At 41.4% G+C, this 25,111-nt stretch overlaps 3 protein-coding genes across 7 annotated transcripts; 2 read left to right on the forward strand and 1 right to left on the reverse strand.

Moving 5' to 3' along the window:
* The first annotated feature begins 954 nt into the window (after nucleotides 1-954).
* Nucleotides 955-8,277, forward strand: wrnip1 (WRN helicase interacting protein 1). Of its 3 annotated transcripts, XM_068341347.1 has the most exons (7): nucleotides 955-1,721; nucleotides 3,110-3,304; nucleotides 3,932-4,170; nucleotides 4,869-5,089; nucleotides 6,592-6,747; nucleotides 7,101-7,180; nucleotides 7,483-8,277. In XM_068341347.1, the coding sequence occupies exons 1-7, from the start codon at nucleotides 1,113-1,115 to the stop codon at nucleotides 7,768-7,770; spliced, it is 1,788 nt and encodes a 595-aa protein (XP_068197448.1). In that variant the 5' UTR covers nucleotides 955-1,112; the 3' UTR covers nucleotides 7,771-8,277. The 3 variants fall into 3 exon arrangements, with proteins under 3 accessions (XP_068197448.1, XP_068197449.1, XP_068197450.1); XM_068341348.1 differs by lacking the exon at nucleotides 7,101-7,180 and having other exon boundaries at nucleotides 7,483-7,685; XM_068341349.1 differs by lacking the exon at nucleotides 7,483-8,277 and having other exon boundaries at nucleotides 7,013-7,152.
* Nucleotides 8,278-8,562: 285 nt separating this feature from the next.
* dhx30 (DEAH (Asp-Glu-Ala-His) box helicase 30) lies at nucleotides 8,563-16,417 on the forward strand. The gene is made up of 19 exons (XM_068340308.1): nucleotides 8,563-8,734; nucleotides 8,877-9,013; nucleotides 9,119-9,229; nucleotides 9,338-9,583; nucleotides 9,664-9,813; nucleotides 9,895-10,047; nucleotides 10,750-11,205; nucleotides 11,919-12,305; nucleotides 12,396-12,474; nucleotides 12,560-12,664; nucleotides 12,752-12,927; nucleotides 13,014-13,220; nucleotides 13,368-13,449; nucleotides 13,543-13,736; nucleotides 13,825-13,981; nucleotides 14,076-14,233; nucleotides 14,413-14,516; nucleotides 14,610-14,749; nucleotides 16,165-16,417. Exons 1-19 carry the CDS (start codon nucleotides 8,563-8,565, stop codon nucleotides 16,407-16,409), a joined length of 3,459 nt encoding a protein of 1,152 aa, XP_068196409.1. The 3' UTR covers nucleotides 16,410-16,417.
* LOC137612017 (alanine aminotransferase 1-like) lies at nucleotides 16,417-24,739 on the reverse strand. 3 transcript variants are annotated; one of them, XM_068340311.1, is made up of 12 exons: nucleotides 24,651-24,739; nucleotides 22,939-23,112; nucleotides 22,735-22,824; nucleotides 22,325-22,433; nucleotides 18,588-18,715; nucleotides 18,269-18,509; nucleotides 18,099-18,178; nucleotides 17,883-18,016; nucleotides 17,500-17,674; nucleotides 17,251-17,406; nucleotides 17,049-17,161; nucleotides 16,417-16,897 (listed from the first exon to the last, which is right to left on the reverse strand). In XM_068340311.1, exons 2-12 carry the CDS (start codon nucleotides 23,041-23,043, stop codon nucleotides 16,807-16,809), a joined length of 1,422 nt encoding a protein of 473 aa, XP_068196412.1. In that variant the 5' UTR covers nucleotides 23,044-23,112; nucleotides 24,651-24,739; the 3' UTR covers nucleotides 16,417-16,806. The 3 variants fall into 3 exon arrangements, with proteins under 3 accessions (XP_068196412.1, XP_068196414.1, XP_068196413.1); XM_068340313.1 differs by having other exon boundaries at nucleotides 22,939-23,097; nucleotides 24,651-24,714; XM_068340312.1 differs by lacking the exon at nucleotides 24,651-24,739 and adding an exon at nucleotides 23,850-24,138.
* Nucleotides 24,740-25,111: the final 372 nt, after the last annotated feature.

Raw genomic sequence — 25,111 nt, forward strand, 5'->3', positions numbered from 1 at the left:
CTCCTCTGGACATGTCTAAACCATCTCAGTCTGGCCTCTCTGACTTTGTCTCCAAAACCTCTAACATGTGCTGTGCCTCTGTTGTACTCATTCCTGATCCTATCCTTCCTGGTCACTCCCAGAGAGAACCTCAGCATCTTCATCTCTGCTACCTCCAGCTCTGTCTCCTGTCTTTCCCTCAGTGACACTGTCTCTAGACCAAACAACATCGCTGGTCTCACCACAGTTTTGAACACCTTTCCTTTCATTTTAGCTGAAACTCTTCTATCACACATCACACCTGACACTTTTCACCACCCGTTCCATCCTGCCTGTACACGCTTCTTCACCTCTTTTCCACACTCTCCATTGCTCTGGACTGTTAACCCGAAGTATTTAAATTCCTCCACCTTCTTGATCTCTTCTCCCTGTGACCTCACTCTTCCACTTGGGTCCCTCTCATTCACACACATGTGACATGCAGTCCCACCTCCACCTTGAACTCCTCTGTCACACCTACAGCACACCTCACCACTGTCTTACAGTCCTCATACATGTCATGCATGTACATGTCCTAATTATTGCAAGATTATGCTAAATAAGTGTGGCCGGGCAATGTGCGTATTGCCCGACAGTTTTATCATATTGATTGGCTGAACTGTTAAATTGCGGATAACTTCTCGAGACATCAACTAAACTCCGTCACATAATTTTCAATGAACGCAAAACCAAAGACTAGTGAGACGAGACGTAGCATTCAAAGCCAGTAGCAAAAAATATACTGAATCCTGTTTAAAGACTTGACAATATTATCGCATTAAAATTCCATTTACTTACTATCCCCATAACTAATCAAAAATAAAAAAGGATTATAATGTTTACAAATGTGTTTTTGTTGCACTCAAAAACATAAGTTAGGAACAGAAGCATTTTTATTATCATTATACATGCAGTGAAATTGAAAGTTCTCTGAAAGTGAGTTTACAAAATATAAACATTATTAAGTTGAAACTGCATATTAATTGTAATTACAGTCTAGTCTTTGTAATTTGAGGAAAACCCATCCTACAAAAACTTTCATTGGGTCACGACCCGTCACGTGACCCAACATCCACTATTTCGCGGGAGTGAAGATGGCGGACGAGACAGACTCTGTGCAATGTCCGGTTTGTCTTATGGATTTTAAAGCTGCCACAATCAATGGACACCTCGACTTGTGTCTGATGGAGAGCGTCGCTGTCAACTGTCCACCGGCAAGAGACGGAAATGAACCCCCTTTAAAGAAAGGTCGCACCAGTACGGAGACTGTACCTCCTGCTCCTAATGTCAACAAGCCTTCGGCCGGCTCCTCCTCGGTGGCTGTTCAACATCCATCTGCAGTATTTTCTATGTTTCAGACCAACAAGTGCAAAACGTCAGTTCAAAGTGAACGAGATGGGTTAAATTTAAAAACTCAAACACATGTCACTGCTGTCAATACGGGAAATAAGCGGAATTTCCCAAGGGGGACAGAAGCCGAGCCATCGGGGACCGAGAGCCAGACTCTGAAGGCGGTTCGTAAGTTGTCGCCGAGGACGCTGCTAGCGATCGACAAACCTCTGGCGGAGCTCCTGAGACCGAACACACTGGAGGAGTACTTTGGTCAAAGTAAGGTTGTCGGAGAAGAAAAGCTGCTTCGGTCTCTACTGGACACCCAGGAAATCCCATCTCTGATCCTGTGGGGACCACCGGGATGTGGAAAGGTGCGGAACCCACTTGCAGCATGTGGTGTCATTCTCTTCTGTCTATTCTAAATGCGTTTGAACACAGCTGACTGGAGATGCAACGGATTTTATGCTGTATATAGGTATCAAATTCATTTTTCTTATTAGCTAACCAATTATTTTGTACCTTTTGGGACAGTTTCACAAGAATCACAAAAGTAAATTACCGTATATTAATATTCATAACTTCTTAGACATTGTTACTGCTACAAAGCAACAACTATGGATGCTCACACTGCAGCTCATCTCGTATTACGGTCTGTCAAACGAAAATACATTCAGTGACCTTTGTTTTATTCCGTTCTGTTTGTCCGAACACTAAACTATACGGAATGCACGGTTAAAGCAATATACATGCTTACTTATAATCTTTATTGAACAGTCGGGTTACAACATGTGCGCTAAACTGCATCATAGGCATCAGCAGTGTTACACTCAAATGTGTCCTCCGGATAACCCACACAGGAACTACTATCATATTGTAACAACCCGGAGATTAAAGATCCCACATACGGTAGGTGCTGGTAATTGTTACACACACACACACACACACACACACACACACACACACACACACACACACACACACACACACTAGCGGGAACCCGTAGAAATTCCACGATAAAACAATATTATCAGACTTCATACCAAACAGAACTGGTGATTGCGTCTTTGGCAAGGAATGTGAATGAATGGATGAATAAATAAATAAAATTTATGATTCATAAAGAAAGAAGCAGACAAAAGAAATATCCAACTGTCAAGCATGTTTCTCAACGCGTCTTCGACGTGGAGCTGTTATACGTCAGAAAATAGCCGGTTTTAACTCCGTCCATTCTGCGTGTACATGTAGACACGGGTCACACACACTAACATCACAGTGGTTTTCGTCACAGGGAGACGCCCCCCAGGATAGAAAAAGTTTCGGTTAAAGCGTCCACAAGACAACGCAGACCCGACATTTTCAAAAAACTTCACTTTGGCCAGTGTTTTTGTCCCGGATATCTGCGTTGTCGTGTAGACAAAAAGCGTAACTGCAACAAAAAGCCTCGCTGCCCGATGCATGACGCCATATTGTTCACGTGATTCCGTCTGGCAGATGCGCCGTGATTGGTTCGGCGCTTGATTGACAGGTAGTGGGTGGAGTTAAAACGTGACACCGTGAGGTTTTCAAGTGAGCTTATTCAAATATATAGGTGGGGAGATTATACAGTATATATATACTGTATAAATTGTTTTCTTTTTACAATATATTATGTGTTACCAAAATAGATATTGTTTTATTGGTAGCAGTGGGGTAAATGCAATCCCGTGTTGATTCCAGCCATATGGTTTAACCAAATGATTTATTTTACGTTGTTTTTCAGACCACTCTTGCTCACATCATTGCAAGCACAAGTAAAAAGAAAGGAACGGCTCGTTTTGTCTCCTTGTCTGCCACCAGCGCGTCTGTCAGTGACGTTCGAGAAGTGATAAGGCAGGCACAGAATGAGCTCCGGCTATTCAAGAGGAAGACCATCCTATTTATTGATGAAGTTCACCGCTTTAACAAATCTCAGCAGGTGGGGTATCAAGGGAAATTTGCTCTGATCATTGTTGATTAGTCTAGCTTGCAGTGCAAAAATCCACCTAGATGGAAATATCTGAGAAGTGAATAGAAAACGGATGCTTTAAAAAAAAAAATCATCAAGTGAGATGGCCTCTAGCCTAGCATGTTATGTGAATATAAATGAAAAAATAAACAAATTCTCACTAAAATAATAATCTCCAGTTCCTTTCTTTGATTTTGAAAATTGCTAGAACTACAAGGTTATTTACCTCTTCAAGTGAATATGTGTAAATGGCATATTTTTATTTCCATTTCAAACATTAATAACCATAATTTGCACCGTTTTTTCACTGGCAGACTATTTTCACTTGTTCCCAAAATTTTAAGGAGAGTTTGACTATAAAAAATGTTAAATTTAGTGTTGCTTTTACTACATGATTATAAATACCTCTGTATCTTGGATAAGGAGGGACGTTGTTAAGTAATACTATGTACATCCTGATCAGTAAAAACCAGTGAAACATTATAATAGTCAAACAAATTCTTACTTGTGATATTTTGTTGTTTAAGACGTGGCTGTTGTCTTTGCTTTGTTTCTTGTCTTCTTTTCCTTTTCTCAAGGTGTGCTTTCGTCCATCAGGACACCTTCCTTCCTCACGTTGAGTGTGGGACTGTGACTCTGATCGGGGCAACCACAGAAAATCCGTCGTTCCAGGTGAACACTGCCCTGTTGAGCAGGTGCAGGGTGGTGGTTCTGGAGAAACTGTCTGTGGAAGCGATGCTCTCAATCCTGGAACGGGCCGTTACCACGTTGGGGATCAAAGTCCTGGAACAAGAACAACTGAATCACGATGATACAGTCCAATCTGACGGACATGAGTAAGTGCTTCAATAGGGACCAAACCCCCCACTATGACACACCATGACTGGGTGTCGCTGTGCAACTCAGAATCTCTAGATTTGACTGGGAGGTTTGGTCTTTTCTTTATTCCTGGCACAGTTGGTTCAGTTAAATAAGGCCTGGGAGGAGTGTACTATTGGTCGTTGGAGCCACAACAATCCCCCCAGTTCTTGACTGGTATCATACGTTGACAGAAAAGAATTTAAATATGAGTTATAGATAGTGAGACGGCTGTTAAGTGTGGGCTACAGATGGTGTGTGGTGATGAAGTCCAGAGATAGAATCAAATATTCATGTCAGATGTGTTGTTTGAGATGCACCGGAACAAGTGGTGAGATTAAAGGGTTAGCCGGCTAACTCAGGGATTAAATTAGAATGAAGCTGGCACACTTTTATCCTGGCTAACTAACTATGATAACCACACCACCCATAGCCACTCTTCTCACAAGCAGGTGACAACTCATCGTGTAATTATTAACATTTCTAGAGGATCCTCTTGGGAAAAGCCCTGCACTTTACTTTCCACGAGTACAGGAAGTTCTCTTCATTTAATCATTCATTCTGGATTTTTTTCCCCGTATATATTGTATCTTCTTAAAAAAGGTTTTTATCCAAACTTTTTTTAGTCATATGCAAATGCAGTATGTTTAATATCTAATTGTTGCTCTTTCCCCAGACCAAAAATTTTCATTGAACAAAAAGCTCTGGACACTATAGCGTATCTCTGTGATGGCGATGCCAGAGTTGGACTCAACAGTCTGCAGCTGGCCGTTCAGGCTCAGGTGAACTCAGCCCAGACCAATCCATCAAGACAAAATAGTTCTCAGGAAATACTGGTGAAGGAGGAACACATCAAGGAGGGTCTACAGCGATCCCACATTCTTTATGATAAAGCTGGTAAGCAGCCACGGCCACCAGAGCCACTCAGTCCCCCCTACACATGGAGATATTAGTTTGGATATGGATCCAGTTGCCCTCACTGTTGGAATGTGATGAGATTTATGTCCTGTTTGGAGGTACAGTATAGTGTTGTCCTTGATAAAAAGCAACTGTTCCATTTCACAAGAAGATGTCAAGAAATATGAAGAAGAACAAATGGGACCCAGAATATACTTTACTCAGATGACGTTACTCTGCCTCAAATTTAATCTACTGTTGGTTGGTCCTCCCCTAGAATTAGAGTCAAGTCCCGTGAAAAATTAAGTAGACAAATAAACAACAAATATACACGTAATTGGTCATATAAAGTCATTGGTGCCACCAGTAATTTAAAAACACTTGTTATATTTTTGTAGAAGGGAATTCTTTCAAATTTGCATCCATTAGATTTCAATTTGAAACTAGGCTTTTAAAAGAAAAATATTATTATGCAAAAAATAACAGCTACTAGTATTTTGTCACATTTTGTAAATAGTCCATTCCTCTGAACCTACGTCCCTCCAAGAAGTGTATCCCAGTAGTTCTGTCTCATAATGCTCTCTCAGAACACACCATCAGGTTGTTCTTTTTTGTTGTTTTTTTAGGATGTACTTTTGGCCAGTGATGTTCAGAATATTTCTGGATGTATTTAATGAGTCGTCCAGTAATTTTGAAAATTCTTTTCAGCAGACTCAAGAAGCACTGTCATACGATTACCAAAAGGTGATTCAGGCAGCTCAATTGTATTCAAACACATGACTGGATGTTTTACAGATCCACAGAATGTAATCCTGTACTACACTGATTGCTGGTGTAGTACCTGCCATCATTATCACTTAAAATAACGTGAATATCTGTTTTCATATCGCTGTCACACCAAGCTGCTTTTCTATGAAGGCACTGAATGATAAGAGGAGGAAAAGCCTCCATGATGTATCTGACCTGCTGGTGTTGATGGCCATGATTGCTTTGGACTGCACTGTGTGTGTGTGTGTGTGTGTGCGTGTTGTGTACACATTTGAGTTGAGCCTCAGTGTCTTTAAAACGGATAAACAAACCATGACTCTAAAGATCGGTGTGCCGTCTACCCATAAAACTAGACAGCAGCTTACTCTGGTGTTATCTTGATGTAACAGCTTGCTAAGGCTAAAAATATTTGTTGACCCCGTCTCCTAGTGACCATACCTATATAGTCTGCTGTCATGGATAACTCATTCCTTCATCCTATGAGACAAGATTTCTCCTTCACCCGTTCTGTTACATAACACATCAGCTGTCCCAAAAGATGTAGATTTACTGTTCCTGTTTCAGAGTGTGATGAAGCCGTTCCTTAAGCTTGAATAATGACTTCGGTTTATAACACACATATGAGGACCGAAAGAGGATTTGGCCTTATACTCTTTTTGTTCTGAAAATGATCAGCAGAAGGTCACACAATGCATTCTATGTCATTTCTTGGTATGTTTGTGTGGCACTCAAAGGTGAGGAGCATTACAACTGCATCTCAGCATTTCACAAGTCCATGAGGGGCTCAGATGAGAACGCATCTTTATACTGGCTGGGCCGCATGCTGGAGGGCGGTGAGGACCCGTGCTATGTGGCCCGCAGGCTGGTCCGCTTTGCCAGTGAGGATGTGGGTAAGCAAATAACCAATGTGATAAAACAACTGCAACACACACACATACACACACACACACACACACACACACACACACACACACACACACACACACACACACACACACACAAACACAGTTACCTGCTGTTGTGTGAGAAAAACAAATACTGTATGTTGCTAAAAACAAAGAAGACTTCAACTATTTTCTGACCAGCTCATTTCTTACTAAATGTCCACCTGGAAATAAAGACAATTTGTGCTTCCTACACAAAATTTTGATTCAGCTGAAAAGAATACACAGAAATGAGTGAGAGGAGATTGTAATGCAGGCTAGCTGTGACGCCTTCACCTCTGGTCTGGTGTGTTGTTCAGGTCTGGCCGACCCATCTGCTCTTCCTCAGGCTGTGTCCACCTTCCAAGCCTGTCACTTCATTGGCATGCCAGAGTGTGAGGTTGGTGTAGTTCATCACTCTGTTTTGGTTTCCAATCCAAACATAATATTTGTTTTTGCTAGTCCAACAACCCCATTAACAAAACTATGAAACATAAATAAAACGATCTAATCATTTTATTGACTTATTTACAATTTTAATTTGGATGTCAGTAATGCACTTTGAACAGTTTGACACAAGGCCAGTAAAGGAGTTTAAAACTCGGGGTTACTGTTTTCACACGTCACATTCGGGGTTGTGATAGCTACATTCTTGTTTGTTTGCCTTCACTTCTCTCCTTTCTGTCCTCTGTCGCTCAACAGGTGATCCTTGCTCAGTGTGCAGTTTATATGGCAAAAGCACCCAAGTCTGTAGAGATCTACAAAGCCTATGCTAACGTCAAGGCCTGTCTGAGGAACCACAAAGGCCCCCTTCCTCCTGTACCACTTCATCTCCGCAATGCCCCCACCAGTCTAATGAAACAACTGGACTATGCTAAGGGCTACAAATACAACCCGGCCTTCAGCCAACCCGTGGAACAGGAGTACTTACCCAAGGAGCTGCAGGGAACCAATTTCTTCACCTGGGTACCCTCAGACCCCATAAAATAGGGTCTGGTGTGATGATGATGATGATGCTGTAGCTCAGTATAATAAATCAAAACCAATGTGGCTAAAAAAAAAAGCAGTCTTGAATGATATGATCTACTGGAAATATAGCGTGTTATAGCGAATTATCAGTTGCAGTCAGCTACAATTTTTTTTGCAACCTTGCCAATGAATCAAAAACTTGACCTGTTCATTTCTTGCTATTGATTTACTTGCATTTTTTCTCTCTTTATAATCAGTGTTTAAATGTTTATTAAATATGTTATGTATGTTGAGTTATTTTAAACTGTCCGTGTAGTATTTTTAAAAAATGCTGTTTCAAAAGTTTAAAATTCTGTTACAATCTGTATTGTAAAACACCTGTGACACATTTACAAATTGTTAAATAGGACACATCGACCCTTCCAGAAAGACTGTGTTCTCCACCAAGATCTTTTTGCCTATGATGTAATTCACGGGGAGAAGTCTGGTTATCCTTGGTGAAAGGCTGAAGCCACCAAATGCATTTTTAAAGATAAATTGTAATACTAAACAAATTAAAAAGCAATCTGCTGAGGCTTTCAAAAAGTTTAAATGAACCACTTCTAATCAATTTTTTTTTCAGGCCGCTAGGAACATTTTAGATTATCTGGTAACAAACAATTGATCAAGTAAATACAGTAATCAATTAGACAGCAATGAAAACGTGCGCTCCTCCTGGTGGGTGGTTATTTACACCTCTCGCCACAAGGTGTCGCTGACACCAACGTCCCGTCCGGAACACCGCAGCAGCAGAAGAAGAAATGAAAATTGAAGATGGCGTTCGCCGGTGTCTCACTCGTGCGACTGAAGTCGTTGTGTCATTTGGGAAAGTATATCGTAACAGAAGGCAAAACAGGCACCATATGGCCCAGAGACGTGCAGTGGTACAGGACCAAAGCCAGAACCGTCCAGGAGACTGTTACGTCACGCTTTGACACGAAACGAGGTGTGTGGAAAATGTTAACCCGTGATGGCGCTCCTAGAACCAAACCTCAAGGGCATCAGTCACTGTAACTGTATTACATTAATACTTGTATGAACGTTAAATTTTTAACTTTTCTATGTGCCTGCCACTCTTTAATAATCAGATAACGAGACTGCAAACCTCTTGAAGGAGTTCCCAGACCCTAAACATCTCTTGAATGCCACCATCTGTCAATCACTGAGAACCAGTGATCTGTCCCAGTACATCCAGTACAGCTGCGTGGAGCATGCGGGCATCAAGGTTGGTGCTCTCATAAGATCGGACGTTTCTGGAGGCGACATGTCATTTAGAGCCAGTTCACCCCAAAGCTGAAGTAAGTTAAGTGTGTTGACCTTGTTTCTGCAGAAAGCTACAGTCACCCTACAGTGGCCCTGCAAGATTCAAGAGGAGGGTCATGCAGACAAGAAGGTTGATGCAGAGCGATTTGCAGCGGCTGCTGCGTGTCTCAGACTCAGAGTAAGTTGTGTTGACATTGAACAACAAAACGTGATTGGATTTTTTCCTGCAAGCCTTTCCAAAATAAGTTTACTTTTGTTTATTTTCTCTTCATCTTGTTGTTTACAGGAAATGGGTATCATCGGTCCCAATAATCAGCTCCCCAGGAGAAGAGCTGTCGGTAATCGTACACTGCGTTTTCTTGACGATGATGACAACTTGAGCACAACAAATAAGATCTATAAAGAAAGTGATTCAAAAAAATGTCAATCAGCGAAAGACTCCAGTGTCGCTGAGGCTTTTTCCCTGTTTCCACAACCTAAATCTGTCTTGACAAAGGTCATGGGGTTGGCTATGTCCTCCAAACGCATTAAGGTTTGCATCTCCATGTTTTGACATTGAAGCTCTACAAGTATTATTTATCGTGTATTCTAAACTTGTTACTGTACTTACAGGAGCTAATACAGTTTAAAACTACCGGAGGCAAATTCAAGAATTGTTCGTTGTCCTTGCACTGGCCAGAACAGATGAAATTCTCTGCCAAAGCAAGCACAAAGGTGATGGCGGAGAGGAAAGCTGCAGCACTTGCCTGCATGAAACTGAAGGTGAGGTTTTCCAGGTTTTCTGCTGAATATTCTGTCAACCTTTTAACCATGTAAATGAATGCATCATGCCACCGACACCAGGAGCTGGGCCTATTGGATGAAAACAACAAACCACTGACTCATGCCAAGTACCATCACGAGAAGGTGCAGGAAGCTATGCAACAACAGCGGTCCCCCGTTCCTGTGGAGATCCCAGTATATCTGGAGGATGACTTGAGAAATTATCTTGAACAGGTCTGATTCACCTCAGATGTTTTTGTTTTCTCTGCTAAACATCTCCAAAGAAACTTAATCATGAGTAACATTTGATTTGCATATCCTCACTTGAAGTGACAGGTTTAACGTTTCTTCAATTATGCTTTTAAATGCAAATGAGTTGCAAGGCAAAGCTTCTCTTTCTAGTTTTGGCTTCATGCTTTCATTAACAAAAAACGGTTGTTAAAATTCTGTCCATAGTTTGATGTATTGGTGACTTGTGTCCATAGAGGGGCGGCAGTGGCTCAGTGATAGAGTGCGCAGTAGAGCGGGTCGTCCAGTGTTTCAAGATCGGTGGTTCGATTCCCGCTCTTTCGATTCCCGCTCTCTGCATATGTCAGCACCAACCAAAAAAAGTTTGCAGCACTCGTTGCTCAGCAGAGCTTTCTGATGATAAACATCCTTTTAGCTTAAGAATGGCAGTGACGATTTCAACGTATTTCAAGTCTTCTGGTGACTTCTGGTTATTTATGTTGTCCATGGATTAATTTTTTTTTGGATTAATTTATCATTTTATGTTTTGCACTGAAGCAAGCCCCCAATCTTCTTATGTTGCTTTGTGAAATGCTCAAATGCCGTTTTATTGTTAACCTCCATAAATATTTTGATTTTAGAAAATATTGGCAAATTACTCATTTGTTTAATGGCACACGAAAACTGATTCTGCCATCCTTATAACAGTACCCAGTGGGAACAGAATTGCAGAGCTTTGAGGAGGAAGAGGTGAAAGAACAGCAATTGGAGCAGAAGCATGAGGAAGAGGATTTGACTGATGCCATCACAGGCAGGCTGTACAGGCCTCTGTCTCTACAGCAGGCCCAAGCGCTCAGCTTCCACCTGCAGGAGACCTGGGAAAAGGCAAACCCTGCCTTGGGTGTGGAGCTCCCAGTCGACGCCCACCGCCAGCGTGTGGTCTCGGCAATCAAGTCTTCCAGGGTGGTTGTGATTGCTGGTGAAACAGGATGTGGAAAAACAACACGGATACCTCGCTTCCTCCTGGAGGAGAACGTGAGAAGTGGCAAAGGGGCAAACTGCAACATCCTTGTGACCCAGCCTCGTCGCATCAGTGCTGTGTCCGTTGCCCATCGAGTTGCTAAAGAGATGGGTCCTGATCTAAAACATTCTGTGGGATATCAGGTAAGGGCCTACCGTATCTTGTATTTGTTTTTATTTACTGTTATTATTAATATTTTCTTATAATAGTTAGATAAATCACTTGTGTGTACTCCTTTAAAAGGGATTTGCAGATAGATGTAGGTGTATGTAGGTGCATTCGCGGATCGACACTCACGGCTCCACCTCATCGGTGATTTTTGGTAGGCAGTCACGTGATACCTTACGTGTATTCTACTGGCTGATGGCATCCGGAGGTGCGCTCGGTTCCGTGAGTCTCGGACTTTCGTGAGACACAAAAGTGCTTTAAACAGTCGATAAGAGTGTGGGAAAAGGTAATACAGATAGAAGGTGGTTTAATATCAGTATGGGAAGGGCCATTAACATTTAAATTACTGTAAAAAATAAGATAAATAGTTTTTCGCTCTATCGTGGAATTCATTAATCGCAAAGAACGAGGGCGCACTGTAGATAATTTTAAAAAATACAAATTTTTAAATTAGAATTAATGGTTGATTTGCTTTTTTCCTTGTATGGGTTTATTGTGGGTTGAACATATAAAAACATTTATAAAAACAAATATAAGTACAGTATAAGGAGGAAGCTCCCATTATCAGGCAAAAGGACTAAATGGAACTAAAAATTTCTTCTGTATTTTTTAGTTATGCTAGTGTTACCGAAGGTATTTTTACTGATGAATAAATCTATGAATAGCTTATGTTTGTTTTTTTTCTTAGGTGAGGCTTGAAAGTCGACCACCAGAGCATAGTGGAGGAGCCTTACTCTTTCTCACCGTGGGCGTCCTGCTGAGGAAACTACAGTCAAACCCAGGCCTGACAGGAATCAGCCATGTGGTAGTGGACGAGGTTCACGAGAGAGACATTAACACGGACCTGCTGTTGGCTTTGTTGCGCTCATGTTTAAAGAAGAACCCTGACCTTAGAGTGGTGCTTATGAGCGCTACTGGGGATAACCAGAAGCTGGCGCGCTACTTTGGAGGCTGCCCAGTGGTAAAAGTACCGGGGTTCATGCACCCAGTAAGGGAGCATTTTCTGGAGGATGTGCTGAGAGAGATGGGACGACCAATGCCAGTCCATGACGGGCTAACCTTCAACCACAAGCAGGTGAGAGTTGGATCTGCCAGATTTGTCTGTGTGTCGATTTCTTTCCTCTTTCCCTGGTGTCTTACAAATTTGTTTTTCTCCCTGTTTAAGGAAGGAAGACAAGAGGTCACAACAGCTGTGGATTTAGTAGCTGATGTGATTGAGCACATTGACAGACATGGAGAGCCAGGTATACGACAGACTACCTCTTTCAAGGAGTGCTTTACGATGATGTCCATGAATCACTTTTTTAAACGTTTCCCTTCATTTTTCAGGTGGAGTGTTGTGTTTTCTCCCTGGATGGCAGGAGATCAAGAGTGTCCAGGAAAAGCTGATGGAGAGACCCCACTTTTCCACACACTCGCATTTAATTTTACCTTGTAAGAAAATGATTCTGATTTAGAAGATGGGATGTCTCTTTGCAGATTTTTATTCATTATTGACCGCTTTTCTCCTTCTGTTTTTAGTGCACTCTGGTTTATCAGTGGCCAACCAGCAGGAGGTTTTCCAGCACCCCTCAGTGGGCCAGAGGAAGATTGTCCTCACTACTAACATTGCTGAGACCTCCATCACCATAGATGATATTGTCCATGTGGTTGATACAGGAGTTCACAAAGAACAGAACTACGATCCAAATACCAAAGTTAGTTTTGGGGTGTTTCCGATCTAGCAGATCTAAGTTTATGAGTTGTGTTTTTTACAGATGGGATTCTGTCATCAAATCTTCAGGTTTCTTGTCTGGACACAGTTTGGGTATCTCGCTCGAATGTCACTCAGAGAAAAGGAAGAGCAGGACGATGTCAGCCAGGGCAGTCCTACCACCTGTTCTCAAGCAAGCAGCTGGAGTCCCTGACTCCCTTTCCTATCCCTGAGATTCTGCGGACCCCACTGGAGAATTTAGTGGTTCAGGCCAAAATCCACAGTCCTAAAAGCAAGGTCAAGTCTTCTCCTGTTGGCTGCAGTGATGCTGCTCAATATATTGCTTATGCTTATTGTGCTATCTATCAATATACTGCTTATATACTACTTATTTATCAGTTTGACTTACTTCTTACTTAAATGTCCTTTTTTGTGTGTGTATAGGCTGTGGATTTCTTATCTCAGGTGATGGATAGTCCAGATCTGGAAGCAATCCAGTATGCTGTCCAAAATCTGCAAAACATTGGTGAGGACCTCATGGTTATGTACTTGTTTGTTTAACGGCTGTTGGCATCACCTGTCTAAATTGACATTTTGATGCCATCTCTTTCTTCTGTAGACATTCTGGATGAGAAAGAAATGCTGACACCCTTAGGAAGACGTGTTGCCTGTTTATCATGTGACCCCTGTCTCGGCAAAGTACTAGTCCTGGGTGCTTTGTTCAGATGTCTGCTGCCCTTGTTGTCAGTAGCTGCATGTCTGACCAGAGACCCTTTTCACAACAGCCTGCAGAACAGATCCGAAATCAAAAAGGTGAGATGTTTTAACACCTGATCCAAGTAGATTGATAAAGTATGATCATGTGCTAATAAGTTCTAAATGTGTTTCTTTGCTTTTCTAGGTGAAAGAAGCTCTTGGTGTCTCAAGCTACAGCGACTATGCGGTGTTCATTAGAGCTGTATTGGGCTGGAGGAGAGTCCAGCGAGAGGAAAGGCTGGAAAGAGATGCGTATCTAGAGGAACATTGCCTGTCAAGAACCAGTCTTAGATTCATCAGTGGTTAGTCTGAAGCACAGTGACTCATTTAGATTTTGTCACTGCACATTTTAAATCACTCCTTTTCACTCTGGTTGCTTCAACTCCTTTTCACCAGGTCTCATGTCTCAGTTCAGTGCAAACCTGCATGAAGCAAAGCTGGTGTCACATTCCAACAAGTGCCTGAGTGACGATTCTCTTTGTAACAGGCACAGCAACGAGTTTGAGCTGGTAAACGCTGTGCTACTGGCTGGACTTTATCCCAACCTCATTCAGGTACACAGCAACAAAGAAATGTACTTTAGTACAGACCATTTTGTGCTGTACCATTGTTTCTAATGTTAAATAGGATTTGTTTTTGCTTTGTGTTTTTTCAAAAACCATCTTGGATCAGAGTCCATGGGAGGTGACCCAGAATAACATGTTTGAAGAATCAATACTTTTTTTTTCCTCAGGTGAAGAAAGGCATTGTGACCAGAGGTGGCCGCTTTCAACCCAACAAGTTATCATTCCGCATTCTGAGTGGGCCAGCAATTCTTCATCGCTCCTCAGTGAACAGGTTTAAATGTGCACCGCAATGCAGCTGCGACATGGATTCACTCAATACACTGTACAACTCTCCAACTTTTTTTTCTCCCTGTTTACTTTGCAGAGGAAAAGACATGTTTCTGAGTCGCTGGTTAACCTTTTACAGTGCTGTCAAGTCAAATGGGAATGTCTTCATCAGAGACTCTTCTCCAGTGCATCCACTGGCCTTGTTGCTGTTCACGAATGCAAATATTGTTGAGAGAGGTGAGTCATGTGATGCTGCATTGTGCTTGAAAACAAAAGCAGGAGGACTGAAACATACAATTGTATAAATGTTTTCCCATAATGATGAAACCTAGAGGAAATCATCATTTAAATCGATCTCCTGTCAGAGTCATACTGCGTGCACAATAGGGAAGTTGTATTTTTGAGGATTCATTTTGTTAATGTACAACTACATTACCCTTGGTATCTTCAAAATGTTGACAAACCCTCAAATCTGAATATTTACTGGTAAGTAGTTAAAGTGAAGTTTTGTCATTCTTAAGATAACACCATTATTAGGCAGCTAAATGAAAAACAAAGATTTTCTTATCTCACTTATTTATTTTCACGTTTCAGAGAGAGGGCAATAAACTCGAAATTTACAAGTAAAAATTTCTGAAATGTAAAAAAAGGAAAACCTTAGTGATCAATATGGCCCCCCTTCCTTTCCATAATAGTCACAAACCTTCCATTCAGAGTCTTGTCAGTTTTGTGATCTGATCAGAATTAACTTTTTGTGCAGCCGCAAACACAGCTGCACTGATCCAACTACGGGCCCATCAATCAGGTCCGATGAGTCACTCTGCTCTCATTAATCCACAAAATCCTAGAAAAATCTGTCTTTTTCTTCTCCTTCCTTCCTTTTGACTATTTGATATAAAACTTTTGTTTCTATGATCAAACCCCAATATCTTAGATATTTCAAGAGTGTTGCATACCACTCAAAGACTTACGATTTCTGACTTTTCAGAGTCATTTAAATATCCTTTTTAGCCCATTATTTCTGAGCAGAAGTATCTTCCCAGTAATTATGCACATCTTAATATATGGTGTTGATCTCCTAAGGCCACACCCTCCCTTGTTACACAAATACAGTACACATCACCTTGTATGTATTAAATCCAAGAAGCATTCGAGTTTATAAAGCTTGGAGTTGGAAATTATGGATAAAATGATGATGCTGTCAAAATGTTCATCTGCCTAATAGTTGTGCACACAGTCTATAGTAGGTTTCATCTCATTGTTAAGCTAACTGACCCACAGTAGTTCTTAATTTGATCCGTGGTTTAGTAAGTACAGCTGTTTGTGGAAAAAGAAAAAGTACAGGCAGTCTGTGATTAATTTCTTCCATACTGGTTCCCCATTTAAACAAACAGCCTAGAACAAGACTGCCCAGCCCACAACACTTACTTGAAATATAATTGTTACTGCTTTGTTGGTGGTAAATGAGGACTAGTCCTCTAATACCTCTTCAGTGATGTAATGAAAGATCCTCTCATAGCTTTTTTTTTAAAGTAGCTCAAAACATTACCTATACAACATAGAGGTATTCCTCAGAGGCATTTGAACATTTCTTTCTGCAGACTTGAAGTAACTTCCCTTTTCAAATAACTTTCTTCTCGCATGTGTCCCAGTGAACAGAGACAGAGTGCGACTGTCATTTTCTGGATGCCCCTTGGTGCACTTAGAGTTGTCAGTTGAGACTTGGAAGCTGCTACGGGAGCTACGCACTTCAATCCAGACCATGATGTACCGCAACCTCAGTGATTCCAGGAATATTACTATCAATGCTGTTCAAGATAGACGACTCATCTCTTTAGTAACGGATTTACTGAACAGTTCAGCTTCAAACCATTTATTTGATGGACTGATGACGTAAAGCTCTTCATACATGTGAGTGTGTTAGAGCTGCCGGCTCATTCAGAGGGAACAAAGAGGACACTGCTTTTCAATGACTAAGATACTACTGAACAAACTACCATACATGAAAAGCACAGAAAATCGTCAATTATCAGAAACATCAGAAATGGATGAAATTAATTAATTTGGACTTTTGGAATGTGTATGGTTATTTATGGTTATTTGCCTCCTGAACCTGAGGTTGTATTTTGCTCAAATGACTCATGTTAACTGACCAAAGGTCATAATAATACACTGCAAACAGTACATAAGGTCATAGTGCAGTATGAAAAGGTGAGTGTGTTTGTAATGAATAACTGCTGGTTGTATTGCCAGAAAATCTGGCTCCTTAATTAAAGGTATGTAATGGAAAAAAGTTATTTGAAGTCTTTCATGAACTGTGTGTGAAAGCAGGCGAGGCGTTGCAGCACTTCTTCCATTGTTTCCTCTGTAGTTGTGATGCAAATTCTGCAGACAAAAATAATTGACGTCCATTTAGAGTCTACATTAAATTATTACTGAACTGTAGAGGTCTAACTTAATGTATTAATTTTCTTTATTAGAAAAACTTTTTAAAACAGTCTTATCTAATATGTTGCAAGGTAATTTATATATATACCTGATGTGGTAGGTGCCGTCCTTCTGTCCATATTCACAACCAGGACTGACCAACACACCAGCATCTTCTAGCAGTCTAATACAGTAGAACGTGTCTGGTTCCATTCCCATATCCTGCAATAAACAAAGCCAAAAACATTTTGAATGAAATACTATGATTTTATTTTCTGGTTTATTTTTGGTTCTGTGATGTGATTTGTAACCTTGGCTCTCTGTATGGCTTTCAGTGGAAGGTACAGTCTCGGAAATGCAAATGTTCCTCCTTCCAAAGATTGGCAGAGGAAATTTGGCAGACTGTTTATGACTTCATAGACTCTCTTGACATTATGAATTAGCATGTTCCAGATATTTTGTGTCTCCTAGATAACAAAAAGTAAGAACAAAACTGATCACACCAGAGCCAGGTTTATTTTTTTTTCTTTCTTTTGTTTTGGTATCTGGTTTTGTTGGACCATTTTATAAAGTGGATATGAAGGGTCTCCTGGTTGTGGAGGGTTCAGCATCAGATCCAGAGCAATCTGTCCCAATGTTGGTGCACATGCATTTGCCGAGAACAGCGTGGCTATGTATCTCTTAACAGTGGGGTCCACATTCACCAACTCCATGTATCCACAACGCAGACCACTTCTGCAGGGACAGAGAGGAGTCCAGACAAGAGTTTTTCCTCATGCTTTAGGTTAAATTGCACACTATCACTCAACAGTTAAGATGAAAGTTCATTTCAAATCTTGGAACCAGGTGAACAAACAAAACAGTAACCCTTTGTCCTAAATTTGTAACTTTTTTGATCAACCAGATCAGAATAATTGTAACACCCTTGAATTTAAAAACTCACTCTCCCAATAAGCCTTTGGATGCAGAATGAAAAGATGCCAGCTCCACTGTGTCTGCAAAAGGAGGCCCCATCTCCCTAAGAACCCTTTTGTATGAAATAAACTTCTTTTCCCCATAAACACAATCCTGATACACCTATGGAGGGAAAAAAACACATGTAATCCTCAGGTAGTTCCTACATGTTGTCTTCATAGCTCATGAGGCTTTAAGACTTCACCTCATTGACCAGGAGGAAGAGTTTCTTCTCTGAGACAAACCGGATCACCTCTTGAATGGATTCTCTGCTCTGGACGTGACCTGTTGGTAACATGGCATGAGACCAACCACCTGACTGTCTTTGATGCTACATCTTTACTCAAACACACATTACTCAAGTGATTTTACAACCTGAGGGACTTCCAGGGTTGATAATGTACAGAGCGACAGGGTTACATGTCCTCTTTGCAGATTCCAGTGCTCGAAGCAGCTCTTCTAGATGCAGCTCCCAGCCATGCTCCTCACTGAGTTGGTAGGGAGCCGCAACTGCTCCCAGCCCAGTTATAGCTGAAATCGTGGTGCAGTGGCCCGGTACTGGAGTAAGCACCCCTGTCCTGAATGAACCCTTCTTTACCAAGGTGCTGAGAAAGGTCTAATAAGGACAGTGAAAACCATGTTAAAATGAAGATCATAGTGAATGAACATTTACGATATGTGAAGATTAAACTACCGTGAGTGACCACAGTGAGCCTGGACTTATGTAAAGGTCTCCAGCTGAAGCTCCACGGTCTCTTCTCTTCATGAACTCAGAGATGGTTTCGAACAATTCTGTTGGATGCGATGTGTCAGCATAAGAACCTAAACACAAACGCAAACATGTCGGGTTCAAACAACCTAGAATATTGAAAACACACTCACAAAAAGGAGAATACAACAGTTGTATTTGTACTCTCGAAGAGAACGGACATGAGATATGCTCAGTTACAGATCTCCACCCCACATCTCTAGTTGCAGACACATCTCTGCCACGCTGGAGGGACTACTCTCTGGGCTGGCCTGGGAACGCGTGGAGCTCCCCCCGGAGGAGCTGGAGGAGGTGTCTGGGGAAAGGGAAGTATGGACATCCCTTCTGAGACTGTTGCCCCTGCGACCCGGCCCCGGATAAACGGTAGATGATGGATGGATGGATGGATGGATGGATGGATGGATGGATGGACACATCTCTGCCTGATTCGTTCAATGGTGACGAATCAGGCCTTTATGGTCAAACAGTCACTACTTTTATTAAGAAAAAGCAACAAGCAGATTTTTGCTTGGGCCAAGAAATATAAGCAAAATTACAGCAGTGGAAATCTGTGCTTTGGTCTGAGTCCAAATTTAAGATATGTGGTTCCACCCATTGTGTCTTTGTGTGAAGACACCATGGGATGGGGGTCCATGAATAGATGGTCTCCACATACATGGTTCCCACTGTGGAACATGGAGGACGGGTGTGTGCGTGTGCGTGCGTGTGTGTGTGTGTTTGTGTATGTGTGTGATGGCTGCAGTAATATCCTGTACAAAAATGTGACCCCATCTGGTGTGCATTTAGTTGGACCATCATTTATTTTTCAGCAGGACAATGATCCCAAACACACCTCCAGGCGGTGTACAACCTATTTGACAAAGAAGAATGATGGAGTGCTTTGTCAGATGACCTGGCCTCCACTCTCACCTGACCTAAACCCAATCAGATGGTTTGGGATGAGATGAACCACAGAGTAAGGTCAAAAGGGGCAACAAGTGTTTGCACCTCTGGGAATCCTTCAAGACAGTTGGAAACCATTTCAGGTGAATTCCTCATGAAGCCCATTGAGGGAATATAATGCAGTAATCAAAGCAAATGGTGGGTACTTTGAAGAATTTAAAATATAAAACATGTTTTCACTTATTTGTGTAGTGAAAGAGGACATGAAGGTAGTTGGTGTGAGAGAAGAGGATGCAGAAGACAGGGTTAGATGGAGGCAACTGATTTGCTGTGGCGACCCCTGAAGGGAAAAGCCGAAAGGAGAAGAAGAGTTTTCACTTACGTATTTCATTTTTTTGTTCACAACTTAATTCCATATACAGTATTTTCCGTACTATAAGGCGCACTGGACTATAAGGCGCACGCTCAATAATTTGTTTGTTTTATAATTTATTTCATATATAAGGTGCACCGGATTATAAAGCGCACACAACAAAAAATAACTAAAATTTATTTGATAAACTGCAGCGGCTGTAGTTGCGCAATTCGTCCACTAGATAGAGCCGCGCTGACTACCTTTGAATGGCCTCTATTTTTATGTCAATAAGCCCTCCTGAGCCTCATCAAGGAATCATGATCATGTTGCCATCTTAGAAAGAAGTCAACACGCATATTAAAAAACCTGACATTAAAAACTGGTTAAATTCATTACGAGTGCAGTTAGTGCGAACAGAGCGGATTATTTCCTGATCTGAAGTTCGAAGCAGATATTTAAGCTCCGACGTTCGTCTTCGTTTATTAATTAAAGGACACAAGAGGACACAAGCCAGTGTCTTATTGTGCCGGTCCCAAGCCCGGATAAATACAGAGGGTTGCGTCAGGAAGGGCATCCGGCGTAAAACTTTTGCCAAATCAAACATGCGAATCAAACCTATGACTTCTATACCGGATCAGTAGAGGCCCGGGTTAACAACGCCCGCTATCGGCGCTGTTGACCTACAGGGCGCCGGTGGAAATTGGATTACTGTTGGTCGAAAAAAGAGAGGAGGAAAGTGTGTTCGCATGAAGAAAGAGAAGAGGAACGCCAAGAGTATAGGACTAAGAGTAGGGACGTTGAATGTTGGAACTATGACAGGAAAAATAGAGAGTTGGTTGACATGATGCAGAGGAGGAAGGTAGACACACTGTGTGTCCAGGAGACCAGGTGGAAAGGTAGCAAGGCTAGAAGTTTAGGAGCAGGGTTCAAGTTGTTCTATCATGGTGTAGATGGGAAGAGAAATGGAGTAGGAGTTATCTTGAAGGAGGAGTTTGTTAGGAATGTCCTGGAGGTAAAAAGAGTGTCGAGTGATGAGTCTGAAGCTAGAAATAGAAGGTGTGATGGTCAACGTTGTTAGTGCGTATGCTCCACAGGTAGGATGTGAGCTGGAGGAGAAGGAGAAATTCTGGTTGGACTTTGATGAAGTGATGCAGAGCATGCCTAGAAGTGAGAGACTTGTGGAAGAGTGAGGTCACAGGGAGAAGAGATCAAGAAGGTGGAGGATTTTAAGTACTTAGGGTCAACAGTCCAGAGCAATGGAGAGTGTGGAAAAGAGGAGAAGAAGCATGTACAGGCAGGATGGAACAGGTGGAGAAAAGTGTCAGGTGTGATGTATGATAGAAGAGTTTCAGCTAAAATGAAAGGAAAGGTGTACAAAACTGCGGTGAGACCAGCGATGTTGTTTGGTCCTGTCTTTTCCTCAGTGTCACTGAGGAAAAGACAGGAGGCACAGAGCTGGAGGTAGCTGAGATGAAGATGCTGAGGTTCTCTTTGGGAGTGACCAGGAAGGACAGGATCAGGAATGAGTACATCAGAGGGACAGCACATGTTAGAGGTTTTGGAGATAAAGTCAGAGAGGCCAGACTGAGATGGTTTGGACATGTCCAGAGGAGAGATAGTGAATATATTGGTAGAAGGATGCTGAGTTTTGAACTGCCAGACAGGAGGCCAAGAGGAAGACCAAAGAGGAGGTTTATGGATGTAATGAGGGAGGACATGAAGGTAGTTGGTGTGAGAGAAGAGGATGCAAAGAACAGGGTTAGATGGAGGCAATTGATTCGCTGTGGCGACCCCTGAAGGGAAAAGCCGAAAGGAAAAGAAGAAGAAGATGCCTTCAGGGACAATCTAAACTATAAATAATGAAGATAAAGAAAACCATTACATGAGAAAGTGTGTCCAACTGCTTGACTGGTAGTGTATGTCATATAGTATTGTTTTGTCTGTATCTACAGTTGTATGCATTGGTCTGTGGTCTTTGTATTGTCTGTTAAATTTTTCTGCTGGTATGAAACTAAAAATGCCCTAGCTTTCTGTACCTTCTATTGTGCAACACAAATGATGAGGATAAACATCTGTCTTACCTCTGGGGGCTACGCCTCCCTCCATAGGTGAAGTTTGGACACACCAAACTTCACCTCAGGCATTAACACGCCCTCACCTGGGGAGTGGGGAGTGTTCTTGTGCAGATGGGCCTGGCTATGCAAATAACTCCTTTTGTTACATCACGAAAGCTAAGTCTGATAAGCTTGTTTGAGCACTGTTTCATGAGTTTCTGGGCTGTGCTGTTGATGCACAGCCCAGAAAGACCCATTTGTTTCCCAGATACCAGGAGTTGGTAGAGTCCCGGAGGACCACGATATATGTGCAGCGACCAGAATATGTTTTTCATAATGACCCTTTTAGGATTTCCACATACAGCTCTTACCAACACTTCCCCCATCACATCTTCTCAGCATTGTTTGAGCCCTTTGTTTGACGTCCATTGGTAGTCTGTCACTCATCACAAGCTGAGGGTGAATACAAGTTGCAAGAACCTGTAGAATTAGAAGACACAGTTAAATGACACACAAATGTTGATAAAAGAAGATGAATTTACTTGCATTCCTGAGGAGTCTTTGCGGCTGAAGGAAATTAAATTGAATTAGGCAGAGATAAAAAGCATTACCAATGCCCCACAGTCGGTGACCCTTGAGCAGTTGTTAACTAAACATGAAGTATTTAAATACAAGCGTGGTTTCTAAGCTACTATCCATGTACCTGTTAATGCTGTTCATCGCTATTATAGCCACTCTCTAGGAACCTATTAAGTTACTACACTTTGGAGCAATAAATTACCTGTCTCACAAAGGACAGAGGCTTCACCCCTGCCCGGTGTGAGTCATCCCAGCAGACATCAATTACTTCTTTGTATGGCTTTTTGACTCCCTGTGGTCAGGAAGATATGAAGGAGAGGTTCCAGACATTACAACACATGCTGAAATATGTATCCAGAAATGCAAATAGCTTATTCCTTCCCTCTCTTGCTTTTTTTTTTTTTACCTGTCTGAGCTCTTCCTTGATCTGGCTAGCACGTCTGGTCAGGAGCGAAGACACCAAAGGCTTGATGTTCCTCACATTTTGACTGATCTCATGCAGGACACCCATCTCTTTAACTTTGCTTTGCTTCTTTCAGAGGAGCATCTAGCATTGAGCTGAGCCCTGTCTCAAAGGACACTTTTCAGAAGAATGTATTGCATTCAGTTTTAACATAGGATAGTTTAAAAATTAGTATCTTTGTTATATATTAACTCTTCTGTTCTGTGCACACAAACCTAAATCATACCTTATCTAAGAATACCAGTACGTCAAATGGCATTCATTAGTCAATATTTTAGAAACACAAGTTTTTTTATCATATAAATTTGGAATGAAACAAAAGATTATTTCTGAATTACAGTATTTTCCGCACTATAAAGCACATCTAAGAACCTTTAATTTTCTCAAAAAACCGACAGTGCCCCTTGTAATCCAGTGCCCCCCCCAAAAATTATATATATATATATATATATATATATATATATATATATATATATATATATATATATATATATAAAGTGTTATAAAAAGCCATTCAGTGAATATGAGTTCTATATGTGTATATGTGGAAAAAGTTTTGAAATATGCCATTAATTGAAGGTGCGTCTTATAGTTCAGTGTGCCTTATAGGGTAGAAAATTGGTTGGTTGGATTTTAAGGGTTCGTGTTATCTAGGATTAGGAACGGATTTGTTACATTTGAGTTTCTAAATCTCTGAGGAAGCATTTACACGGTGTGATAAATAGAGTAGAGTAAAACTTTATTAATCCCTTAAGGAGGTTCCGTCAGGGAAATTAACAAATGATAAATTAATAATAATTATAAAATAATAATAATAATTTAATAATAAATAAGTTCTCTTTACAAATACATACCAGCAGTTTGAGACTGTTACTCTGGAAATTCACACTCGGCTGCAAACCGGACTAGTGAGTGCTGCAGGTCCCAGACCGATGATGGAAGCAGGACCACATGTTGTCCGGTTTGCAGCCGGGTGTGACTCGGCGGTGATGTGCACTAGCACCTCTAATTCTGAGGCCATGGTCCGCAGGAAACCGGTGGATCGCCTTCTCCGATTGGGGAATGAGGTCCTGCCTCAAGTCACAGAGTTCAAGTACGCATCATGGATTGGACGGAGAACTAGGGCATTTTGGTTTTTCCCTACTGCTTTTCCCTGATGTTACCCAACCTTATTACTTACTTTAAAATGATCTTTTGGATTCCGTGAATTTCTTTTTCTTTTTGTACTGTTTTGATAGATACACGGTCTCTAACACAAATATGTTCTCACAATGCGGCAATTATTCATCTTCAGCCGCTTATCCGCGGGGACAACATACAAACAGCACAGACGCGCGCAGGACGCACCATAATTGACAATTTTGTCAGGAACTGCAATGGTCATGTACTTATTTAATACACATAACTTCTTTAAAGTCCATCTGACGTTTACCTAGAAAAGTAAAAATAATTCCATTATGCTATGTTCTCCTCAATGCAGCGCTATCTCATGTATAATCAAGATTTGTAACAATACATAATCCTATGCACAACGACTTTGTATTCTGTTTAATAAACCTTGTGAGTCGCTTGTCTCTCTGGTCCTTTGGAAACAACGAACACGAATTGCCAGGTTGAAAAGTAACCAAGTTCGGCCAGGAATATTCAACACTTACCTGATGAAGACTGATACAAAGTCAAACCAAGAGACCTGTTACCATTTAAGATCACTGGATTTGAAACCAACAACCACTGGAACCTGTCGGATGAAGGTTTTTATTTGGATAAGAGGAAGGACAAAAACAAGATGAACGAATGTGGTGACAGACCGCACGAAGGTGCCAGGTGTGACGGAGGATGCTGTTGGGCAGGGTTAAAGGTATGCTCTATTCAAAGTGCTATTTTTGTGACAGAAATATTATAAGATGCTTCAGCTTGTTTTTGTTGCTTACAGATACTTGTTTTGCCGCTATTTTATAGCGTTTTTTTTGCATTCAATGTAATGAATGGCTGTAAGAAACTTATCTAAAAACTTTTTCCGACGTTGTCTTGTAGGAAGAATTGAATAAATCATTTTCCACATGTGCCTTCTCTGTCTGGTTCCTTAATGGTCAAGTTGCTCTACGGACACAAATAC

This window comes from Antennarius striatus, chromosome 18 (genome assembly GCF_040054535.1).
Source record: "Antennarius striatus isolate MH-2024 chromosome 18, ASM4005453v1, whole genome shotgun sequence".
NCBI lineage: Eukaryota > Metazoa > Chordata > Actinopteri > Lophiiformes > Antennariidae > Antennarius > Antennarius striatus.

What these genes read in the sequence shown, in the direction of transcription:
- LOC137612017 (XM_068340311.1), bottom strand. Translation starts at nt 23,043, where the DNA reads ATGGGTGTCCTGCATGAGATCAGTCAAAATGTGAGGAACATCAAGCCT. An exon ending in CTCTGTCCTTTGTGAGACAG is followed by an intron (nt 22,434 to 22,734) that starts GTAATTTATTGC and finishes CTAATTCTACAG; the next exon opens with GTTCTTGCAACTTGTATTCA. An exon ending in ATGTGATGGGGGAAGTGTTG is followed by an intron (nt 18,716 to 22,324) that starts GTAAGAGCTGTA and finishes GTTTGTGTTTAG; the next exon opens with GTTCTTATGCTGACACATCG.
- dhx30 (XM_068340308.1), top strand. Translation starts at nt 8,563, where the DNA reads ATGGCGTTCGCCGGTGTCTCACTCGTGCGACTGAAGTCGTTGTGTCAT. An exon ending in TGTCCTCCAAACGCATTAAG is followed by an intron (nt 9,584 to 9,663) that starts GTTTGCATCTCC and finishes CTGTACTTACAG; the next exon opens with GAGCTAATACAGTTTAAAAC. An exon ending in CTCGCATTTAATTTTACCTT is followed by an intron (nt 12,665 to 12,751) that starts GTAAGAAAATGA and finishes TTCTGTTTTTAG; the next exon opens with TGCACTCTGGTTTATCAGTG.
- wrnip1 (XM_068341347.1), top strand. Translation starts at nt 1,113, where the DNA reads ATGGCGGACGAGACAGACTCTGTGCAATGTCCGGTTTGTCTTATGGAT. An exon ending in GCTTTAACAAATCTCAGCAG is followed by an intron (nt 3,305 to 3,931) that starts GTGGGGTATCAA and finishes TTCGTCCATCAG; the next exon opens with GACACCTTCCTTCCTCACGT. An exon ending in CATTCTTTATGATAAAGCTG is followed by an intron (nt 5,090 to 6,591) that starts GTAAGCAGCCAC and finishes TGGCACTCAAAG; the next exon opens with GTGAGGAGCATTACAACTGC.